The following is a 22696-nucleotide window of genomic DNA, read 5'->3' as shown; positions in this document are numbered from 1 at the left end:
AAAATGATGATTCCCCCACTAATTGTGAATCATATCGTAATATCTGTGAAAAATAATCGCAACTGTAAAGCCTTACTGAGTAGCCTATTTTTAATACTTTTAAGTATATTTTCCTGATACTGACATAGGAAGTAACATTTTCAACGCAGGACTTTTACAGTGTGTTATTTAAGTAAATCTGAATACTTCATCCACCTCTGCTAATTATCATCAGAAAATAATAATAATAATAATACATTTTATTTATAAGTACTTTTCTAAATACTCAAAGACACTACATAAAAACATAAAAGCAGCAAAACAACATAAAATAGTAAAACTATAAAAACACAAAATACACCTGTGTGGCCTCTCTCTAAAAACAGATATTTAGTTTACAGTCACATATGACAGAAAAGAAGCAAAATTCTAAAATAGACTAAAATTATTAATTCATTATCAAAATTCTTGTACATTAACCTTCTGTAGAGCAATTCATTGACTAATAGTTTCAGTTTCAGAAATATACACCACTACAAATCATCAAAATGTATTGGTGTATATATATCCCTTATTAAGATGCACTACTGAGTAGCCTACTTTTAATACTTTAGGTACATTTTCCTGACACTGACATACTTTTACTTAAGTTACATTTTTCAATGCAGGACTTTTACAGTGTTATTTAAGGAAAGGATCTGAATACTTCCTCCACCTCTGCAGGTTATCATAACAAAATACACCTGTGTGGCTAGTCTAAAAAAACACAGATATTCAGTTTACAGTCACATGTGGCCGTCTACTCAGTACGGTTTGCTGGTCTTTGCCGGACAGGAGAGGGTTAAGTGTCTGCCCCACTGTGTGTTTTGTGTGTGTGGGTGTGAACACTAACCCAGACACACAAAACACACACAGCCACAGTTCTTGTTTCCCACCAGCCACGGGTTAGTCACACAGAAAGCGAGCCAGAAGACTGTCGACCTCTCAGGTAACTTACAGCCGTTGGAGAAGAAGTCAAAAAGTAAGTTTTCGCTACGTTAACCGTGTTTATACATATATCTAGCTAGCAGTAATATAACATTAGCTGTGCCAGAATATGTGGTAGCGTTGTTAATTTGTCTGTAGCTAGACAACTGTCTGTCTAACTCCAGAAAAAGATCAAACATGTTGATAATGATAAAATGTCTACTAAAGTATAGCAGACAGTTAACGTTAGCTAAGATGTCACAGCCGTTGGTTAGCGTTCGCTGCGTTGACTGAAAAGACGTTAGTTTACGGTTGACGTAAACGTTCGACAAAGACTAAACTAACAGTTAACGTTAGGAACCTAACTGATTTGGTTCGATAACCGTTGTAATGTGTGAAAGTCCCTGAAATAAGTAACACGAAACTGTGTCAGTTGGTCAACTGGTCTGTCAGTTCATCCTCCGGTGTTTGCGAAAGAAGTGCTAATAACTTAGAAAAGTAACTTACAGTATTATTACCGCTACTGTACAGTAGCAACCTGTCGGCTCAACCTTGAGGGAATACATATGCAGTCATTTCTAAACTGGTTTAACAGTTAACATGTGATGTGTGGCATTAGTATTATGATTTTAAGTTATTTACAGGTTATTTTCTGTTACTTTTGGACTGCCTAAACACAAAATAAGCAAATGAAAACAAGAGAAAAGAAATGTCAATAAGAAGTATTGAAGCAAGGGAGTTAAAACAAACATTGTAACCGTTGAAAAGAAAGTGGAAACAGGATGAATTGAAAGATTTTTGGCATAAAAAATGTCAAACATTTTTTAAAGAAAAACGGATGTATTTTAAAATTGTAATCCTGCTTAATAATCCCAATTTTTACACCCATCTTATCATCTCTTTTTTTGTAACTGTATTGGATGTCAGTACCTTTTTTTTGTATCCTGATTACATTACTCAGTTACATGTAACGTTAACTCTGCTACTCCCCAAGCCTGGTTATTTCTTTGCTGTTGGTCTGCAAATGTTAAAGCATATATCAAGGGACCATAATATGAAGTACCTCTAGGATTAGCTTTACTTTCATGGGTCCAGCATATAGATATTAGATAAATAGTGCAATGTCATTATTTAATTCATGTCATTATTATTAAAGAATTAGCCCACATATTAAATACACAATGCCTCAGGATAACCTCCGCAGAGACCTTTCCTTAGTGATGGAGCCATCAACTTTGATGTTTAGTTTTGTATACCAGGTTGACAGGAAAAAGCTTGTGAGCTGTACAGAGCTAGTCCTGTGGCAGAAATGAAGCAATGAGTAAGGGGCCTACGCACCACGCTGAAGGCAACATCCCATTGCCACAGTGCTCTTTAGGTGCAAGGTTTTTAGAAATGTTGCGGTTTACAAGCAGAAATGCATATATATTCGTAGGCAGCATAACAAGCTAAATTCATTCTCAACTTTCTGTTTTTCTCTCCACTTAAGTTTCAAACTGCAGAAAATCTAATTCATCAATAATTCAGTGACATAATTTGTTATTATGTAGAAGTTTGCTTTTGGGTTTTGCAAATTGGCCATCATCATTATTCAATGGGACACGTTTACTCTCATAACACGTGATGTATCTTGAAAAGCCACAAGAGAAAAAAAATCTAGTTGGTTTGATGCTGTGAAGTCTGTGCTGTGAGGCTATGAGTGAATGAAGCCCCATATTGCTGAATCCATTGCAGAGTCAGCTAAAAACAAAGTCCAAAAGATTGCCCCTGTCGCTGAGAGCTGATGTTTTCATCCTGTGACCAAAGCCACATCTTTTCCTTATTTTTGTTTTATATCATAAAATAAATACTTTGGTGCTGCTTGGTTTCAGCTGACCAGACCGAGAAAGCAATTTTAAGTAAATTTGCCTCTGGTAGCTTGTAATAGGTCATTGTTTTTTGTATATAGACATATAGATAGATAAGATGATCAGTAATATCTAGTAGTAGTCACAACAAGTTGTGCTCTGTTTAGTCTTGTTGTCACACATGCTTCATCATTTCCACTGGATGATGGGAAGTTACCTGGCTCTAAAGTCTTGTGGGGTATTTCACCACTTTTATGTCACATGGTAACAATGACAAAATGGGAAATCCTCTTCATCCCCTCGAAGTTATTGAGACTAATAGCTTTTTTCTGTAGATGTTTTAGAGTTAAGCTTACTCAAACAAAAAGGCTAATTTCCTTAAGTTTAGTTGTAAAAATGTAGACAATGAGTTACATCCTGTCTGTACAGAAGGGGTAAACAAAATTGTTACCGATGTTAAAGCAGGATTCTGGCACGGTATTAAGGGCTTTAGTAGCAGGGTGGTGTGGACAGGTTCATGCCAGAGCGATGGCTTCACAGATGTGTTAAATGGGTCATATATGAATATGAAAGGAGGATGGAGGTTGGCACATCGCCTGACTTTCTGTGTACAACAGAGCTGGAGTTGATCCACGCTGGGTCCATTATAGACAGTTTATGCCATCTGCCACTAATGCTATCTTTATAATCACACTGTACCACCTTTGTTCAATAAACAAACACTGAACACTTCCTTTACTGCAATATCTGTTTGATGCTGATCGCACCTTAGGCCAAACCACAGAGAGGGAAATGGGGGCTACAAAGGGGAAAAAAACTGCTGTATGAAGTCACAGTTTTTCTTTTCTACACATGGTTTTGCACTATAACCCTGAGCTTACTGTTTATACCATTTCAGATTAACTACATTGTCTTTTGATTTGAGAAGCATTATGAATGCTAGCTGTTATACAAGGTCATATTGGCACTGTTACTTGGAATTGCTGTTTGGCTCTGCTTTGAATTTCCATTGCACTTTCCAGTCCTTATTTTCACCTTGGAACAGATTTGTCATTCGCTTTCAGGGAGTTCAGTCTGACTGGGTTTGTCTAGGTAGGTTCTGTGATAATAAACCTTTAAAAGAGCCCCACAGCTTACAGTATGTGCTCAATGTGTGAACTTGCAGGGCTGAAACTTCTGCAAAAGATTTGGATATATTTATGCTTTGGCTTTTTTGCTAACCTCATTATACTCAGTTGGCTGCCCTCTAAATGAAGTGGGCAGAGCCTGTTAACCTATTTTATGTGTTGTTTGAAAAATATAATAAGTAGCATTTGAGGCATTGTTAGGAATGGTGCTCGGCTCAGTCAACAAACAATGTTTGTCATAACTAAGCCTTTTTTAATCTGCACGTCTGCTCACCATCTAGACATAAAGACCAACAATCTCCTTTAAGGATTATCTACTTTGCAGGGGTATCAGCTGTGTGGTTTTGGCTTTTACTGTGTTCAGTTTTGTAAACATGAAATTGTGCTGGTATTTAGGTTATAAAGTATGTTGATAGTATACTATAGGTGATAAGTATGAGTAATATTAACCCAAGCCCTCTTTTGACAGGCCTTCTGTGCAGATACATATAGCTGAAACCCAGCCAAGCATGTTGAATCAGAAGGATGTACAGTATTTACTTGTCAAGTGTTTGCATTTGGTTACTTTAAATAACTAGTGCTCCTGTGATGTTCTCAGCAGTTCAGTTTTGGTGAATCCAAACTTTTTTTAATGTGTTTTATTGACGCTACTGACCCTTGAATCTGATTGGGAAGGTTATATAAGATGATAAAAAAGTTTTTACTACCAGTATTATGGGGGAAGATGAATCTATATGGTAATAATGGGTTAATACAGTGTTGCTTTAATCAGCAGGTAGAGGTAAGAGTAGCAGTAGTTAGAAATAAACTGCAAGTAGACTGCATAATACGATATTTAGATGGGTGATGTTCTTTTTAAATACCCTGTTTCATATTTAAATTGGGCTGCAATTTGTTTCCTGTTGCCGTCATGCATACCATATTGCTTGGGTATTATTGCTTCACATTTCCCTTGTGTGTGTACACAAACACACCACTGACTGACTGAAGGGGATGATGAAAGTCTGTCAGATATCAGATGTGACTGACTTGCAAGTTAAGTAATACAACATATCAGTCTTTGTAGAAACTGATGTTACTTATTGTGCTTAATTTCAACTTACCCAGCCAGCCGTTGCTCATTACACGATTTAAATTTTTAGTGCCATGTCCATGTCTTAAGTCAAATCGCTAAGCAAGAAATCCACCATTATGAAAAAAGTATGAACATGAAAACGACATATGAACAAAAACAAAACACTGTAAAATATCTTATCTCATATAATCTTTTAAATGATTGTAAGTATTTTACACTGCACTGTAAGTAACTGTACCCCTATATTCAGAAAAATAACACACAGTAAACATAAGGTCATGGGTTTGTGCTTCCAAAAGTAGTATATGGTTTAAAATAGAACTAAATACAGTTTATTATAGGCCCAGCCATTGAGAAGAACCTACAGTTTTGATGTAAAAGAGACACTGAGAAGAGAACAGCTTGTCATCTGATATACGGGGAGTTGTCTTTATAGGGTATTTTCAGACTGCTCAAATAACCACAATGGCTGGTTGTATTTTGAGTGAAGGAAAAGGTCTGGTTTTGGTAAATATTTTCTTTGGACTTGTGGAGCCCAGGCTGAATCATGTTGCCAGAGAGTTTCATAAAGTGTCTCTACTGTACTGTATATGTGTTGCAGTTCTGGCCTACAGGTGTTTCCTCAAAGGAACATGTTACCCACAGCAAAGTCACTGAATGCAGTCATATGTGTAGACGTGTGCACTGTGTACATCTGTGTACATCTGTGCATGGGAAACACAAATGTAGATGAGTGATAGGTTAACTGATTGTGAAACAATGCAAACATCAGTGTAACATGACCAAACTTAAAATGTCAGACAGCTTTAGTTGTCAGCTTGCTTTGAGGGTCAGATTCATAACATTGTTATGAAGTCTGTTATGTGGTCACATGACATCAGCCAGACCTATTGAATATGGCCCGATGTGGTTTTAAATAGGATGCTCTTTTTGTGCATTTGGCTTGAAATTGTTCATAAAAAATACCGTAAAACACTGTGTTTCTAACCAAGCTTGTTGTTGCTAGTAAACACAGTCTACTTTCCTTCTGTTTTTGATGACATGCATGCCTAACCACATGCTGTCATGGTCTCCACTTTTGTGGTGGTCTTCACTCCAATCCGTCTCCAGGGTGGTTCCTTGTGTTTGTCACGTGTAGAACTCTTATTTGTTAACAAACTTGCTTTCAAAAGCTGTCATAAAACCTAATATTTTAATACAACGGGCCAATTGTTGTCTTGTAAAAGTGGGGATTAGAGCAGGTTGGTCTGTTTAAGACGGGGAGAAACATGGCTGTCGAAAATGAATTAGGCTGATGGTGTTGCTTTGAAGATTAAAGCCGTGTTTAATCAGGAACCCAACTGTTCAGATTTTCCAATGTCCTTGTTCTGGGGCTCAATAACTATACTATTAAAGCAAGGCTATCTCAAGTGTAGCTGTCTATGTTTTTTTTTATATCTTTTCTGATGTTTAATTTAACCAATACATTCTGTTTACTTGTCTTCTAGAAGCACAACCATGGGGAAAGGATGCATTACAGTCACCAAGTACTTCCTGTTTCTCTTCAACCTCCTCTTCTTTGTAAGTAATCACATTTCTTCATCAATGCTTGGTGGCCATGCTGCAGTAACTGCAAATGCATATCATGCACTGTCACAGTCATGTCACATGACCTCCACTTTGTCAGAAGCATTTACCTAAGATAGAAAGATAGGTATGCTATGCTCCTTCAGCTGAATCAGACACTCATGACACATTGAGAGCTGTCGGATGCCTTTCAGCAGTTTTGATTTGAACAAGTGTCCTTATTCAAATATCACAAGAGATTAGTGGAGATACATAAGGAAATGTCACTGTGACTCTGCCTGGGGCAAACCCCTTTTACAGAATACCTCAGCACAGCCAGGTCTAAACAGGCAGATGGTTTCTGTTTGTTTCCTCCTCTTCTCACACTGGGCACAACATAAAGTCCAGGGGTTAAAACTGCATCTGCGAGGGTGTCCAGACTTTTCCAATGAGTCTGTGGCCGTAAACCTGACGCAGATCCTTTTGATGTGAACGCTCAACTGGTGTCTAATAGGAAGCGTGTGTGTGTCTGTGTCAGTGTTTGTCCATGTGGACAGAGTAGACTAGTGGAGGCTCGGGGAAAGCCAGGAAGTGGTGGGCTAATGATGACCGCCGGGAGCTCAACAGTCCCTCTAAATGAACAGCTTTTAACCAGTGCTCTAATGACTGTTGTGGGGTTGGGGAGGGGTGGCGGTCTAGGTTGGGAAGCTGGTGAATCAACAGAGGCTCTCATCTATGGATTTTTTCCCCTACTACAGTGCCCCACAACTTCTAAACAAGGGCCTTCTTAATTATATAGAAGTTCTGTCCTTGATAACCTCATACAAAGGGTACAACTGTAAAACTGAACATTTTCTGAGGCTTTCAGATGCCAGTGACAAAATGTTCCAGTCTAGAGGTAATGATTCTTATCATTTCTTTTCTTCTTTATCCTTTCTTAACACTGAACAGGATATTGAAATAAACTGTGAGAAAAAACAGCAGATTCTCACCACATCCTTGTTCCTTCTGCACGTTACTGTGAGAGAAACTGACAGAGAGAAAAGTTAAGATCTGATTAATCCCAGATGTGACAGACTGAGGATGCAAAAATAAGGCCCTTTGTTTTCGACACACTATGTTTACTCGCTGAGAGTTGGTGCCTGATTCTTTTCTGTCTCTCCTCCACAGATCTTCGGAGCATTGATCATGGGCTTTGGCCTGTGGGTCCTTTTTGATAACCAAAGCTTCATTGCTGTTCTACGTAAGTTTTGTAACACACACACAACCACAGTCCTGCTGCCACGTCCTTTAGTGATAACACTCACATCAGCAACATTAAGAACTTTTGCCCCATGTCAGTTCAGCTATCTTGAGCACAGTTGGTGTGGAAATAGAGATTGGACAGTGTGCTTGACAAATCCTTAAACCTCTGGGCAACTCTGCATCGCTTATGTGGATTTTATCCCATAGGACTGATTTCCAAGGAACCACAAAGGGATGTCTGCACCAAACCAAAAATGTGACTTAATGACTTCCTCAGCAACTCAAAAGCTGCCCTGTAGACATACAGACACACACATCTGTGGAGATCCAGGGGACTAGGTTAGTCATGGGAGGTGACAGATTATTATAACATGATTATTCAAGTTGTTTTAATTTCCCCTCACTTTCCACAGAATAGGACTTTGAACTTGCTGGTTTCTCTCAGCTCCCCAGATGGCAGAGGTTCACAGATGTAGTCTCCCACCTACACAGATGTTGTCACAGATCTATTTGTAGGAACTGCGTAACAAAAAAAACACCAAGTTTCCAAATGGCATTCTCCTAAGAGGCAAAGTTGTCAGCTTTATCATAGATAACAATATGTCTAACTCTAACTTAGGTTATCTATTGTGAAGACACTAGAGAAAGCATAATGAAACCCAGTTCCAGCCTTGCCTGAAAAGAAGAGGGAACCACGGATGGAAACTCTTAGTTGCCATAAATCTTGTTATAAATGCTTTCAGTGTATTCGTCCCAGATGGAGCATTGCCGAGAGCAGCAGTGAAGTTTTCTCCCAGCATCAGTCTATAAAGGAGAATTCTTTCAATTTATTATCTGGCAACTTAATATGTGTTATTAAATTAATAAATGTTGAAAGTAATCTTAAAATGCCGATCCTTTTTAGCCTGTGTTTGCAGTCCATAACTATGTGAAGTTTTTTGATGAGAAAGGCCAATCTCTAATGACTGAGCAGAGCTGTAGAAATCTATATTTAGGTTGGAGATCTGTACTGCTTTGACTAATGACAAAGACCAACCAAAACTGACCTTGTGTCCTAAACTAGTAAGGCTAAGCTTAGTCTTTCTCTGCCTCATATTTCAGCTCTCAAGGTCATTGCTTAGGGAGAAATCCCTCCGAGGTTATTATTGAGCTGAGTTTGCTTATCTCCAGTCAGGCATTCAGAACATACAGCCAGCCCCAGTCCTATTGTTATGATAATCTAGCAGTTTCTCCAGAGATAGCAGAGATTCTGCTTCACTGATACCCTGAGGATATCCCTTCCTATGAGGGGCTCGATGACCTTCTCTCCTCCATGTATATTTGTTCCCTGTACCCAGGATGGGTCAACCTTGACTCCTCCCTGGGTCCCTGAAATTTCTAACCTCACTGGAAACCTCTTACCACCCTGTAGAGGAACAAAAACCAATGCTGCAGTGCAGTGTTTATTGACTCTGTGTGTTCCCCTCAGAAGTTTCCTGACCATAAACAGGATCTGTGTATTTTAAGTTTCCATTCTTTATGAGTTATATTAATAGAGGCCTCTGCAGCTGTCCCAATGACTTCAGGCAGGGCAACTTTGGGAATGTTTTGGTTTTGGGCCTCTTATTTTTCAGTTAAAAGGGTATCTTCTCCTTAATGTACACCCCTCAGTATCAATGCAGTGCTGTTAATAGTTTACTTCAGTGATATGATGCCTTGAGTTTATCTTGTTGGCACTTGGCAAAACACAGCCTGCCTTATGTTTAAACAAAAGTCAGCCTTGGAAAGAAGGTCTGTGAGCCGGAGAGTGTGCCAAAGCAGAGTTTGGAAATATGCTGCAGATGAATTCAGAAACTTTCCAAAGTCGTGAGCAGAGAAAAGAGAACTTGTTTGGAAAATGTTTTTTGTTTGAGCTGCTTAAACAACCACAAATTCAGCACCAAGTTGATCTATTTGTGCTCACATTTTAAGTCTGTACATAATGTCAACCATGACTTCTCTTCAGCTCTATACAAGCTCAATGTGTGGCTCTGGGCTTGTTTACAGAAAGATCTGCAATATCAAACAGTCCCCCCCTCCTCCCTCAGCAGCTTTCTTGAAGGGTACCATAATTCTTGCCTCTTAAAATGGAAAATTGCATTGCCCAAGGAACTATTTTAGAATATCTAGCAGAGACCTACATGGAAACTTGCCATACACGACAGAACAGTACAGTAACCAGGCGAACATATGCTGACTTTAGAAAAGAGCATGTGAAATTACCACAGAACACAGAGGCTAGCTCTACAGCAGGAGGGTTGTAAAGTACAGTATCTTTGATACACCAGGCTGAGAGGAAACACTTTAAAAGACTTCATTTGAAAATGTAGGGTTGAAATAACAAAAAGTAAAAGTCTCCCTGAATATGTTTAATTGTTACTGGTTCTACATGATGTTAGAGGAAATACTCAATCCAAAATATTGAGGTATTGCCAAGAATGTGAGAAAACTGCTTGAGTTAAAACTTTAGAAGTGGTCACAGCAGAGAATTGTTTTGAGGTTGCATTAGTGTTGCATGGCGCTTCCTCTAACTCCGTGGTGTATGTTTTTACTGGAACAAGTGTTCATTTAATCACTGGGCTGCAGATAAACCACACACAAATATATTTCTTAGTTATACAATCATGATAAGTAATCATAGAGAACCAGCTTATGATCTGCATAGAAAAAATATTTATTTTGACGGCCCACAAAGTTAATATCTATTATGTTGGTTAAATGCCAGGCCAGTGAAATTGTTTTGCTATTTTTAGCAAACATTGAGGCTAATAATGGTGATCGAAATCTTAGTATGTAGCAGAAAGCATGTATAATCAGAAGTGAAACTTCCCCTCAATCTCTTGACAGTCACTGAGGATTCTGCTTAAACTATTTTATGCATCTTTCGTCACGTAATGCCTGTTGTTCAGGCACCTGTGAACATCAGTTGCTTTTCATGCTGGGTGTGTGTGTGTTAGTGAGAGAGGGAGGGAGAGAGAGAGAAAGAGAGAGAGAGAGAGAGAAAGAGAGAGAGAGAAGGACTGAAATAACATGCTTCAACAGAATGCTGGATATAGAACTTACAGTATGCTTGTCTGCCTCCATTTAAATGCTACCCTGCAGCCTTTAGCTTTCAATTATTCTGAAACCACCATAACATACGCTGCTGTGGTGGTAACTCATGTAGAGTCAGCCATGTACATGCATGTATAACATCTTTGTGCAAGCGTGTGTATTTTGAGTCTGTTTTTTAAGTGTCTCAGTACACTCCATCATCTATGTACAAAATAGTTTTTTGCATTAGGGCTGAAACTAACAATTGTTTTCATTGTTGATTAATCTGCCGGTTATTATCCTGATTAATTGGTTAATCTTTTGGTCTATAAAATGTCTAAGAGTCTAAAGAGTAAAAAAGTCATAATAATTCCAGTCCAAATTGACGTCCTTTTTGTCCGACCAACATGTCAAAAGATACACGCTGATAAGATATTCAGATTACAGTGATATGAAACAGAGAAAAGCACCAAATCCTCACTTAGTTTGAGTTTAGAAACTGTATCTAGAGGATGGTTGAACATGTAAAATATAATAAGTCTAACAAAAATAAACAGTTTCTCTTAATTATGGTCTCCTCTACCTGCTCTGGTTTGTACAGAACTTTGTTCAACAAGGGTTGTTTTTAAATGTGCTTTATAAATACATTTGTAAAAGTAATATTTTTTGTACCAATAGAATAGATTAAGATGTATGAAAGCGAAACATTTTCGCTCTTGATTTTAAAATCTCATTGTGTCTGCAATTGAGTATAGTGGTTCATCCCAAAGAATTGGGGCATGGTAGTTAAATTCTCTGCCGCCCTACAGATTGCTTATTTATCTTTGGGATAATGATACAGCCTGCATCCTGTGATAATGAGTGTACGTGAAACTAAGGAGGTCTGCAAATTAAGGAGGTACTATATCATGAAGTGTTTTGTATGCAGCAACTTATAGTCTGACTTGTCTGATATATGTGTGTACAAATGTTGGCTCAGTATATGTACAGTCATTAGGTTTTATGCAGTAGAGCTGTACTTCGTTTTAAAGTCCAGGGGATAATTTATAATCGTTGTGCATGGTGCTTTTGAGTGTGTACTGTATATGATGATTGCTGCATGAAGCATCAGCTGCTAATATGATAAGGGAATTTGGAATAACTAAATCTACCCAACTTCCTAGTGAGTAAGCCAAGAAGCAAAAGTGCATTATATTCACCGAGCAGCAGTGGAGGAGCTGATGTGTTTGTCAGCTTCTTCACCAAATGGATGGGAGTGAGTTATCTGATAGCTCTGGCTAGTTTTCTTGGCCCAAGAATCTTTAGGAGTTGGAGCCATTTCACAGAGCTCAGTTTCTGGCTTCATCTGCAGACCAAGCTCTGACTCTCTGGAGCTCCTCCAGCCCTAGATAACACACAGCCACATAATGGCTCCAGTTTATCTCCTCTCCAATCTTCCAATCTTCCATTTCAGTCCCTGTGCCCTCCTCCTCCTCCTGGAGCTCTCCTGCTCTACATACCAAAGAGGGAAATCAATTAATCTCGCCACACATTGACTTGTCTTGCTCCAACTCTCTCTGGTGGCCTATTAAAATAATCTTTTGTGGGAGAAAAGCACTAGAATGCTCTGAAGTAGAAGGCTTGCGCTGTGAATCATTTTGGGCTTTCTGTAACCATCTGTATGAAAATGGTTTTGCATGTGAACAAGGCCTTCCTCTGAGCTGTATTTGTTTGCAGGCATACACAATGTAGTTAAAGTAGAAAAACAAGAGCAGAGAACAAGGCCCTGCTTCTGCTGTTCTGTTGTGAGAAACCATGTGCTAAGTGGTTTTGTTTTTTGTTTAAAAATGAGCTTATTTTTACTCAATAACTGAATTTGAACTACAAAGTGTTGCTATAAAACTGTTGTAGCAGGCCTATAGTTGTATTGCCCATGTAGGTTTCAGTGGTTCTCTGTAAGTTGAACTCTTCCTGTGTTTTGTTTCTGTTCTCCAGAGGAATCATCAGACACAGTCAAAGTGGCCTCCTACATCCTCATCGGAGTGGGTTCCTTGTCAATGGCCATGGGCTTCTTTGGCTGCATAGGAGCCATCTATGAAATTCGTTGTCTGCTGGGTCTGGTAAGGATTTACATTCACTTTAAGCTCTTAACATGCTACCGCTTGGTTTCAGTAAGATCTTACATCTGACCACAGTTCAGTCATTATCACACACAAAGAGCTATGGTTTAATTTCCTCTCATCTCTCTTATGTTGAATCTTTAATAGACATAAAATGCGCAGTAGTGTTTCTCTACTCAAACACAAGTTGTTATTTTTTTGTATCTACAGGGCCTGCAACTATATATTTAAAGGTATTGTAGACATTTTGCATGTAGGCTTTTTTCATGAAACATTCACCTAAATGCACCTGCTTGAGATCTCAAGCAGCTTGGCTAAGAACACATGATAGATTCCTGCTGACAGTAAAGCCCTTTCGCATTTCTGCTTATGTGTGGGCCAGGGGCTCGCAGCATGTGTGGATTTACAGAGGGGAGGGGGGTGACAGGGATAAAGCCAGAGAGATGTAGGGGGTACAACACGAGTGGGGATGGGTGCATGACCTCTACAGCGTTAAACCTGCTAGGGGTTAACTGAAGAACTGCCATGACCTACTTCTCCCAGTGACAGTGACCAGCTGGCAAGACCCCCCATCTCACACACACACACACACACACACACACACACACACACACACACACACACACACCACCTTTACATAGACAAGGCTGTGGAAGGATGTTTAATGGCTTACATTATTCTTGCAGAAGGCTTTAGAGATTATGTTTAAGACTCTAACCCCTCAGATTAAGGACTGATTTCAAATGAAAGGTAAAAACCTGTGTTTCTCTTTTCTACTTGTTTTGTTAGATAATTAGGCTTTTTAAACCTGCATTAACTGATTTTGTGGCCATTTGTGGGCAGCAGAAACAAGTTGTGAACATAATATTAACATCATCACCTTTTAGATTGATTAGGACAGAGAGAAGTCATGTTTCTGGCCACCTGATGACTTAAATCTAATATTCACTCTTTTAGCTCTGTTTTTTCCACCACTATGTTCATCAGATAGTTACTAACTGTGTCTATCTACTGTTTGGTGCTGACCAGTTTGCATACAGTGGGTTTCTATAGCTTTTTGGCTGAAAACAGCTGCCTGGTGTAATTGAAAACAACAGTAAGAGCGGTGAGAGTGAACCAAGACAGTAAAGTTGCGCATTGGACAACTGGACAAAAATTGCTGAAACTCTCTATAAGGTTCTGTAAAGCAGAGAGGAGCTGCAAAGTCTCTGTAGGTTCATCACTACAGTTTTCACATTGTCATTTGATATTCGATTATAGCCGCTTACTTTTTAATTATTTACATTTTCAGAATTTGTTGAAGGAAATAATTGATTAGCTGTCAGTGTTTGGAAAGTTTTGATTACAAATGTTGTTATAATAAAATGTCCTATTATCCCCTACAGTATTTCACCTGCCTCCTGCTGATCCTCATTGCCCAGGTCACCGCTGGAGTTCTCATTTACTTCCAAAGAGATCGGGTAAGATACTAGATCCAATACTTAATACTTAATCAATCTACTTTTCCTTTTTCTTAATTTCACCTCTTTATAATTTGTCTCTACAGTACGTTTTGTTAGTCCTCTTAGTTCCTTTCCATTTTTGCCCTTTAACCCTCTCCTCCCACCACTCTTCCTCCCGCTGGTACAACTGTGGCATACTGGGTATTGTGCCATTACTCTTTCACACCTGCTGGCTAAACCTGTTAGGGAGCCCCCTGCATCCTGTGATGAAACCCAGTTTCGTACATTAGCAAATGGAAAGTGACAGGATGTCAGTTTGTGACGTTGGGTGCTGGTAGACAGTAAAATGAAGCAGGTGGACTGAGGGAGATGTGTGACAACCAAAGAGGAAGTGGAAAGCATATACTTAAACTAAATGTTTCCATTGTTGTCTCAGTTTCCCCTGTGGGAATTTTTGTGTTGGAGGGAGAGGGCAAACAAATTCACGACGGGTGTTGCTAAAGCTAAGATATGCTGACATAAAATTGGTATACCTAACCCTTTCCCGAGACAGTTATTATCACCCCAGGGAGAGAAACCACTCAACAGAGTGGATTGAATATGTTTCAGTCTTCTCAGCCTATTTTGAAAAATAGTATGTTGTCTAATGTCTAATGTCTAATGTAATGTTAACAGCGTTTGATAGACAGATAAATAAAAATGTTAGTCCTTAATAATCAGCTTCTTAGAAAACAAGTCACAACAAACCACATGTTGTTTCTTGTGCTCCACAAATTATCCAACACAAAACAAAAAAGTGCATCGTCTTCTAAACAGGAAATATGTTAACTGACACTACCGATAACACACATTTCAAGAAGACACTTTTACTCAGGACCCTACTTGCCAAGTTAAAAGTCAGATCACAAGTGATGCACCTAAAACAAGAACAATAAAATAGAGAATACATATGAAACCAAACCTTAGAAGAAAAAAACAATTACAGTGAGATTTCAAAAAATACATCCATTATTTCAAAATACAAAAAAGGGCCATCAAACAGAGATAGGTGTGTGTGTGTGTGTGTGTGTGTGTGTGTGTGTGTGTGTGTGTGTGTGTGTGTGTGTGTGTGTGTGTGTGTGTGTGTGTGTGTGTGTGTGTGTGTGTGTGTGTGTGTGTGTGCGCGCGCGTGCGTGAAGGGAGTTTTTTGTTTGGATACACCAACCTCTCGAACAATAACTCTCGGGCCTGTATGTGTGTATTCACGTGTGTTTGTGTGTATTTCTGAGAGCATGTGTTTGCCTCTAGCCTTAGACACACTCCCTGTGTTTAAGGCTTACCACAAGGCAGGGTGGTGCCCTTTCCCAGAATAGGGTGAGGCAGTCACTCATCTCCTGTAGAGCTCTGAAGATACATCGCTGCGACCGCTCTGTGGTCAAACACACATAAACACAGAGTCATGTTCTTACTAAGCTGTATTTGTGAGATGTTTTAGCCCAGCATGGGACATCACAGGGCAATACCACCCGAGGTGTTGCCCTAAGAAACATTAAGTGCAGATGTTGCTAGTAAATTTTAGAAAAAGATTTATTGTGGGTGTGTTTGTTTTCTTTTCTTCAAGACTATCTCAATACCCTGCATCAAAGATTGATTTCTATGTGGCCAGTCTGTTGGCTCTTTTTGTGGCTTACAAACAAACATGCACACAGATACTGAACAGTTTATGTACAGCTATTTGTAGTATCAACTAACTCAGTATTGTGTTTGTGTGACACATAAACCCTGAATTGTTGATAATGTATTCTAATCTCATTTCCAGTTGAAATATGAGGTGTCCAACATCATAAAGGGCTTGATAGTCAACTACACTGGCCAGAACAGGACCACAGAGCGCACCTGGGACTACATTCAGAAGACGGTGAGTTGACTCTTCAACCTGATTTGTACTAGACACACACAAAAGTCTAATTTAATCAACTATTAAAATGTTCACTTCGTGTGGTATTATTGTGTGTATTCCCCTTAAGTTTGACAAACATGACACTGCCTCTATCGTCATAATAATATATGCTACATAGATATATGAACAGCAGCATGTTGGATTAGCAAATGCCATTTGGTCAGAGTTGTTATCTAAAGTGACTCTTACAGGAACATGAGTGCATATTTTTTTAGAATGGGTGTGTGAAATGGGCTCTTATACCTTCAGTACCAGTCACATGTTCTTTTCATTGTAATGCTGCATCCACACAATGTGGCAGAATGGGACGAACAGGAAAACTTCCCTTTACTCCAGAGTGTTTGCACATGGTTACCTTCACTGCTAGCCGTGTAGTCAAGTAATCCTTTTAAACTAGCTTAATCAATTATTATAATCAGTGTTAATATTATAGAAATTCTTTATTAGGAATAACCCATGGAGCTGTACCATTTTGTTTTCAAGGGGGTCTTCAATGACTGAAGAGTACCATATTATTAATTATTAAGATTTTATTTAGATCTAACTGCCACTGGTGAAGGCTTTGTTTTTTTTTTTACTTTCCTCATAATTACGGTCTAAGCAATATGATATGAAATTGGCATAATGTATAGGGCCATGCTACAAGGTTACATCACAAAAATAGCAGGAATGTGATTGTAATTTAGTTCAGGGAGCTAAAACAATTGGAAAATTACATTTAAATAATTGAAAAGCTAAATGAGTAAATATGTTTAGTTTTTTCATACAGTATTTTGGATAAACTAACTGATTAAACTAATCAGCCTATAATAAAAACAGATCTGAAGCAAGCTGAAGTCAGATTGTTCTATGCTCTGATTAAGTTAAGCATTGTCTTCACTATCTGTTTACTCCTTTCTTTCTTTTTCCTGCCAAGCCTCTTTCCCCCTGATCTTTCTAAAGAAAACAGCAGCCAGGAAGAGATTGGTCTCCAACACCACAATAGAAATGCTTATATTGTAGTTTTCTTCATATTATTTATTTTACAGTTAATTTCTCTTTATGTCCTAATCTTTTGACTCCCATCTTCTCTCTCTTTCATATTACCAGATGAAGTGCTGTGGATGGACTGGTCCGGGCAACTGGTCTGAGAACATTGTGATCAGGAACTCCTCAAACCTCTACCCATGCTCTTGTCGCAATGAGTCCATTCCTGGCACGGACATCAAGGACGTCGGCCTGTGTGAGACACTGTCCACAGAAACACCACCCATCTATAAAACGGTACGTAACACTAAAATCTGCTGTTTCTGCACTAAGGTTAAAAAACATATTAAAAATAATAATCGTGAATTTACTGATGAAGCCAGCAGCTTTTTATCCAATTTTCCATCTCAGTTCAGTATCAGGTATCAAGGCTGGCATGGCACACATTACTCAAACAGTAAATGTTAATACATCTTTGATATAGAGTAGAACAATATTGTGATTGGTTGTAAAATCATTCAAACTGTGCCTCTTTAGTTCCTAATTTTTGTGGTCACTTAGTCAGTCAGGCAATGTGTGAAACTGCTGTGTAGAGCAGCTGCAACTTGATTCTGCTAAATGCCTCTGCTTTTCTTTTTGAAAGGGACTTTTGCTATATGCAGATTTTGACTCTTGTTGTCAGTACTTTAATTTTGGTTGATGATCAGCCATGATTCATTCACTACCCAGACATGTTGGATATCACTCAGTTCAGCTTTTTTCCTTCATTCATAGCATCTCTAAGTAATACCACAAAGGCAATCACAATACAGCCAGGTGCAATATGCAAATCGCAGAAGCTGCAATTGTCTGTGTTGACCGACATACCAATGAGTATTATATTCCATTTCTGCTAATAGATCCTCCTTAATGTTACACAGTGTACCTGAAGTATCAAAAGTAAAAGTACTCATAACGCAAAATGACTCCATTCAGTGTTAAATGTATTATATATCACTGGAATATTATTACTGATTCATTAAAGTGAAAATAATAATTTTTATGTTATCAAGGGACAGCAGGTTTGACCAACTTTTTATACTGTTGGTTAGTTAACGATGCATATATTATATATGCACATATAAGATCATGAATTGAAAACTAAACTAAAATCTAACTACTCAAGTAAAGTACTTGTTCTTAGGTATAGTAATTGGGTAAATGTATTTAGTTGCATTTGACTCATGTCACGTTGGCAACTCAACTGACACAATGTGAACTGTCATCTGTAATAAAGGCCACCCAGCCCCACTGAGGTTTACGTAAACGCTAACAGACCGAGGTCTGAACCCTGGTCAGAGTTACTTCAGCTCGGTGCACAGTGCTGCGATACGCTTGCCTTGCTCTGATAGACCTTACACCTTTACTCATTATGTAAGTCGCTTTAACTCATGTTGTGTAACTCTGCCAGCTCAGTGTGGCACTGTGGTCGTACTTAATCAGCATAGTGAACACTGACAGCTGAGGCTTGTTGTTTGTGCTGTGTGATTTGTTCAAACACCAGGAAAGCTCCATTGTTCTGTTGTTTGGTCTGAGTGTTTCAGAAACTGTACTCTCCCTCTCTACAGTTTTCCACAGTTCAGCTAAGCTGTGTTATTCTTCCCCTCACTGACTCAGACCAAAGCCAACAGTTGTGTTTTGAATAGGCTCTGTTCATGTCCGGCTGGGATTACGTAGCCATTCAACTGCATGTCTGCCTGCAACCCCCCCTTTTAATGTCTGTCTTTACCTCTCTCCTCCTCTCTCTCTTGTTCTCGTCTAGGGTTGTATGGCCAGCGTGGAGAAATGGCTCCTGGACAACTGTGCAGTTATTCTGGGAATTTGTGTCGGTGTGGCTGTCGTGGAGGTATTTATCTTCTCCCCAGTCTTAAGGATGATTTCTGAGTTTTAATACCATACTCTTATGCGATGCCTTGTACAGTTTGGTCACTGTTCTTCCTGTTCATACTGGACATGGATCAATACTTCTTTGACGCAACTCCATTGTAAAAGATGGGGGACTCAACCCACATTTAAAATGCATAGTTTAGCCAAAGCTAGTATGAGACTTGATGAAGGTTTATCTTATAGTAGATTTGTTTCTAGGACAAAATAGCGACAGTAAACCTTCAAAATACCAGCTAGGTGTAGAGAGAAAGTAATTATACACGCAGCAAGGAGTGTGATGTACCCCATCCTTAACCATGAAGTCATGTTAGGAAGGGATGGATTTTTTTTGCCAGTATGGACAGGAGGTGGGACAAAAAAGTGAATTGATATAAGTGTGAGGTCCAATGGAAACATTCCTCCAGTAGATAGAAACACATACTAATTCACATTTCTTTTGGCAGTTTTCTGCAAATTGGGTAAGAATTGCCCTAGATTTGGATGAAAACCTAGCTGCTGTTGTATATGTGTTTTAAATATTTGGCTTCGACAGCTGTATGTCTGAGTGAGTGCTCCACTCCAACTCTGATAACTAAGCTGACAACTCCCATTTCCTCCAGCTCCTTGGGATGATCCTCTCCATGTGTCTGTGCAAGAGTGTCGTCCAGGAGGATTATACCAAAGTACCGAAGTACTGAGCTGAAGACAGAGCCAGCTTCACACCACACACAGATGGATGGACTCTTTTCCTCCCTCTCTCCTCTCCTTGTCTCACATTCTTATGAACACACACACACACAAATTGAGACAGCTGTCTCCACCATTTGAGCTTCTCCTGCCTTGACAGCTGTGCAAATTTCTCACGCCCCACATGTCCCCCACACACATAAACACACATAAACACACACACCTCTCAATCAAGCTTGACACACTTGTTGGACTCAATTCCTCAAGTTACCATAGTTTTCTTATTATTTTGTGTTTTCTTAAGGAGACATTTCCGATGTTTTGGTTGTGTTTTTTTGGCAGAAGCCTGAGAATTCCACTGTTTGATACTATGCAAATGTTCATTTATGTGTTGTTTTGTTTTACTTGGCTGACCTCAATGAAGCGCTTAACATAGTAGTAGAGAGAGCACTTTTGTGACATTTGGTGAGCTGAGAGCCGGAGCATCTCCTGACTCTGGGGCATGGAGTCGAGAGGGAGACGGGAGGGTGTGGGTGGGTGCGTGGTAGACACTCAAGGATGGAGTGATCCTGCAGCTGGTATTTTTGGTACAGAGGGTGGAGGAGAGGCCCAGGGCTGAGCCAGGGCAGGGCTGCTGCGGTGAAGGTTTTGGCTTCTTTCATCAGTTTCCTGTACCCAGTAGCCCTGATATTAACCTCCGTTTACACCCACCACCGCCGCCGCCTCCTCCATCCTGCTATCCTTGTCTTTAAATCACGTCTCTTTCTTTCGCTCGGGTGTGTCTGACTGATAGCCAGTATTTTCCAAAATTACTAGTTTTGCATGAAGTAAGTGTGTGTATGATGTGTTGAGTGAGTATTTTATTTCTTTTTGTTCTTTTTTATATTCTTATGTCATCTCTTTTTTTTTTTTTTTTTTTTTTACAACTGTACATATGACATCGGTAAGGGATTATGGCACTTTAGTGCTTGGTCAGCATTTTATATGTGAAGGCTATCACCCACATGCATTGTTTTAAGAGTCCCATTGTTCTTTGTTTCCTGTCTATTGTTTATAATGTACAGAATGTGGCTACTACAGCAGCTTGTCAGCACTATTTAGGTCTGAATCAGAGAAATTGGAACCCTTTACAGTGACTCTATTGAAGCTATGTTTTCATTTCTTTAGCGTAGCATGAGTTTGTGAACAGACAACACTACCATAGCGCCTCCCCTGAATGTGTTTTTAGCATCGTAGCAGTAACCTATGAAAACCGCATCTGTGTGACCACAATGCATTTCCCCTTTTCTGCATGATTTGCTTTCCCATAAGTCATTTTGGCCAGTCTATGTTATTGGTAACAAGAGCAGAGAAAACGTTGAAAGCTAGCAGAGATTGCATATTTCAGAGGCCGTTATGACCAGAAAATGTCCGTTCATTAACTCGTGCTATCTTTGCTAAAAATGTTTTTACAAAAATGTCACTTTGAGTTTCCTCATCCCACTTATCCATCTCGTCATTTCAGTCCTTCCACGTCACTTCAAACCCACTATTATGGATGAATTCATTATTCATTTAGTTGATAGATTGCACTTTTATGTGGTTGGTAGATTTTCATGCCATCTCACATGAGTCATTTCAAATCATGTATCATGTTCATCATACTGAATTACATAACAGGGAGGAAACTGTTGTGTCTGTCAGAATTACACTCACCCTCAATTTTCTGACCTGCCAAATTGAAAGATTAATTTAACTTTATGAGAGATGAAGGCTTTTTTTTTTTTTTTACCGTGTGTTTAAGATATTTTTACACTTTTACAAAAAAGAATGATTTTGAAAAATATTTGTTGACCTTTATACCATGTTTAAAAGCAAAAAATATGTCTTTTTTATTGAGAACTGTTAATAAACCTGAACCCACTAGGATCTGTTGAACACTTTTTTTGTTTTTTGAAAACTTAGTTGAACTGTTGTAAGAACCTAGACTGATATGTAAAGTAGGTGTTTGATCTTTCCCTTGGTCAGTTGTAAGGTGTTATACCTAAAGCAACCAGATGATGGCAGTATATATCCACAGTGTCACAGGCTCAGACAGAAACACATTTTGGACAAGAACAGCAAAATTCTTCATCAGTGGATTAATTGTGTTTTAAAACCCTGATTTATAGAAGCTGCAGGTTTAATTATGGGCTTCATGCAGATTCTAAAGAAATTACTTATTTCACCACCTTCCCAGTTCTGCACCTCTAAGGTAATTCATCTCTTTCTCTTTTTTTTTGTCTTTGTATTTTCTTGTTAATTTACTCTGACTACCCTGTGGCTGAGCAGAACAAAGAGCTCCACATCCATTTACTTCCCTCTGATATTTTCTCTGCAGTAAATACAAAAGAGCTCCTCTCGTAAGATTTAAGTGCAATGAGTCTTATCAAGGAAAGGGAGCCACATGATGTCATGTCATGCCAGAAGCTAATACTTCACCACTGACTCAACCGGCACTGCTTTTAAACGGAAACAACATAATCACAGCACGGACCTTTCTGCTCTAATCCACGATCGTCCGAGACACTTAACCTCAGTATAAAGTGAGTACAGCTTAGTGCTCTCTCGGGAGATTGTTTTCAAGTAACTCAACAGAGCCACATCTCATCAGGGAGCTCCGGCCATGCTGTGTGCTTCAAGCACCAAACATCGACTCAAGAACAACAACTGTGGCCTACAAGAAGGAAGAAAGAGAGAGTATCCTCAAACTGGATCAAAGCTCGGGGCTAAACGCAGGAAACATTTCTACTCTACAGGATCTTCATCAGGCCAACATGACAAAGGACATGGTTTATATTGGCA

General features: G+C 39.1%; 1 protein-coding gene across 1 annotated transcript; it reads left to right on the top strand.

Moving 5' to 3' along the window:
• Positions 1–841: 841 nt before the first annotated feature.
• cd82b (CD82 molecule b) lies at positions 842–21781 on the top strand. Its single transcript, XM_051381670.1, has 9 exons — positions 842–1000; positions 6482–6554; positions 7710–7782; positions 12810–12934; positions 14320–14394; positions 16175–16273; positions 17405–17578; positions 19083–19166; positions 19807–21781. Exons 2-9 carry the CDS (start codon positions 6492–6494, stop codon positions 19882–19884), a joined length of 771 nt encoding a protein of 256 aa, XP_051237630.1. The 5' UTR covers positions 842–1000; positions 6482–6491; the 3' UTR covers positions 19885–21781.
• The last annotated feature ends 915 nt before the right edge of the window (positions 21782–22696 follow it).

The sequence above is a fragment of the Dicentrarchus labrax genome, unplaced genomic scaffold (genome assembly GCF_905237075.1).
Source record: "Dicentrarchus labrax unplaced genomic scaffold, dlabrax2021, whole genome shotgun sequence".
Taxonomy (NCBI): domain Eukaryota; kingdom Metazoa; phylum Chordata; class Actinopteri; family Moronidae; genus Dicentrarchus; species Dicentrarchus labrax.
Note: the sequence above shows the minus strand (reverse complement) of the source record. Positions and strands in the feature narration are given on the sequence as shown.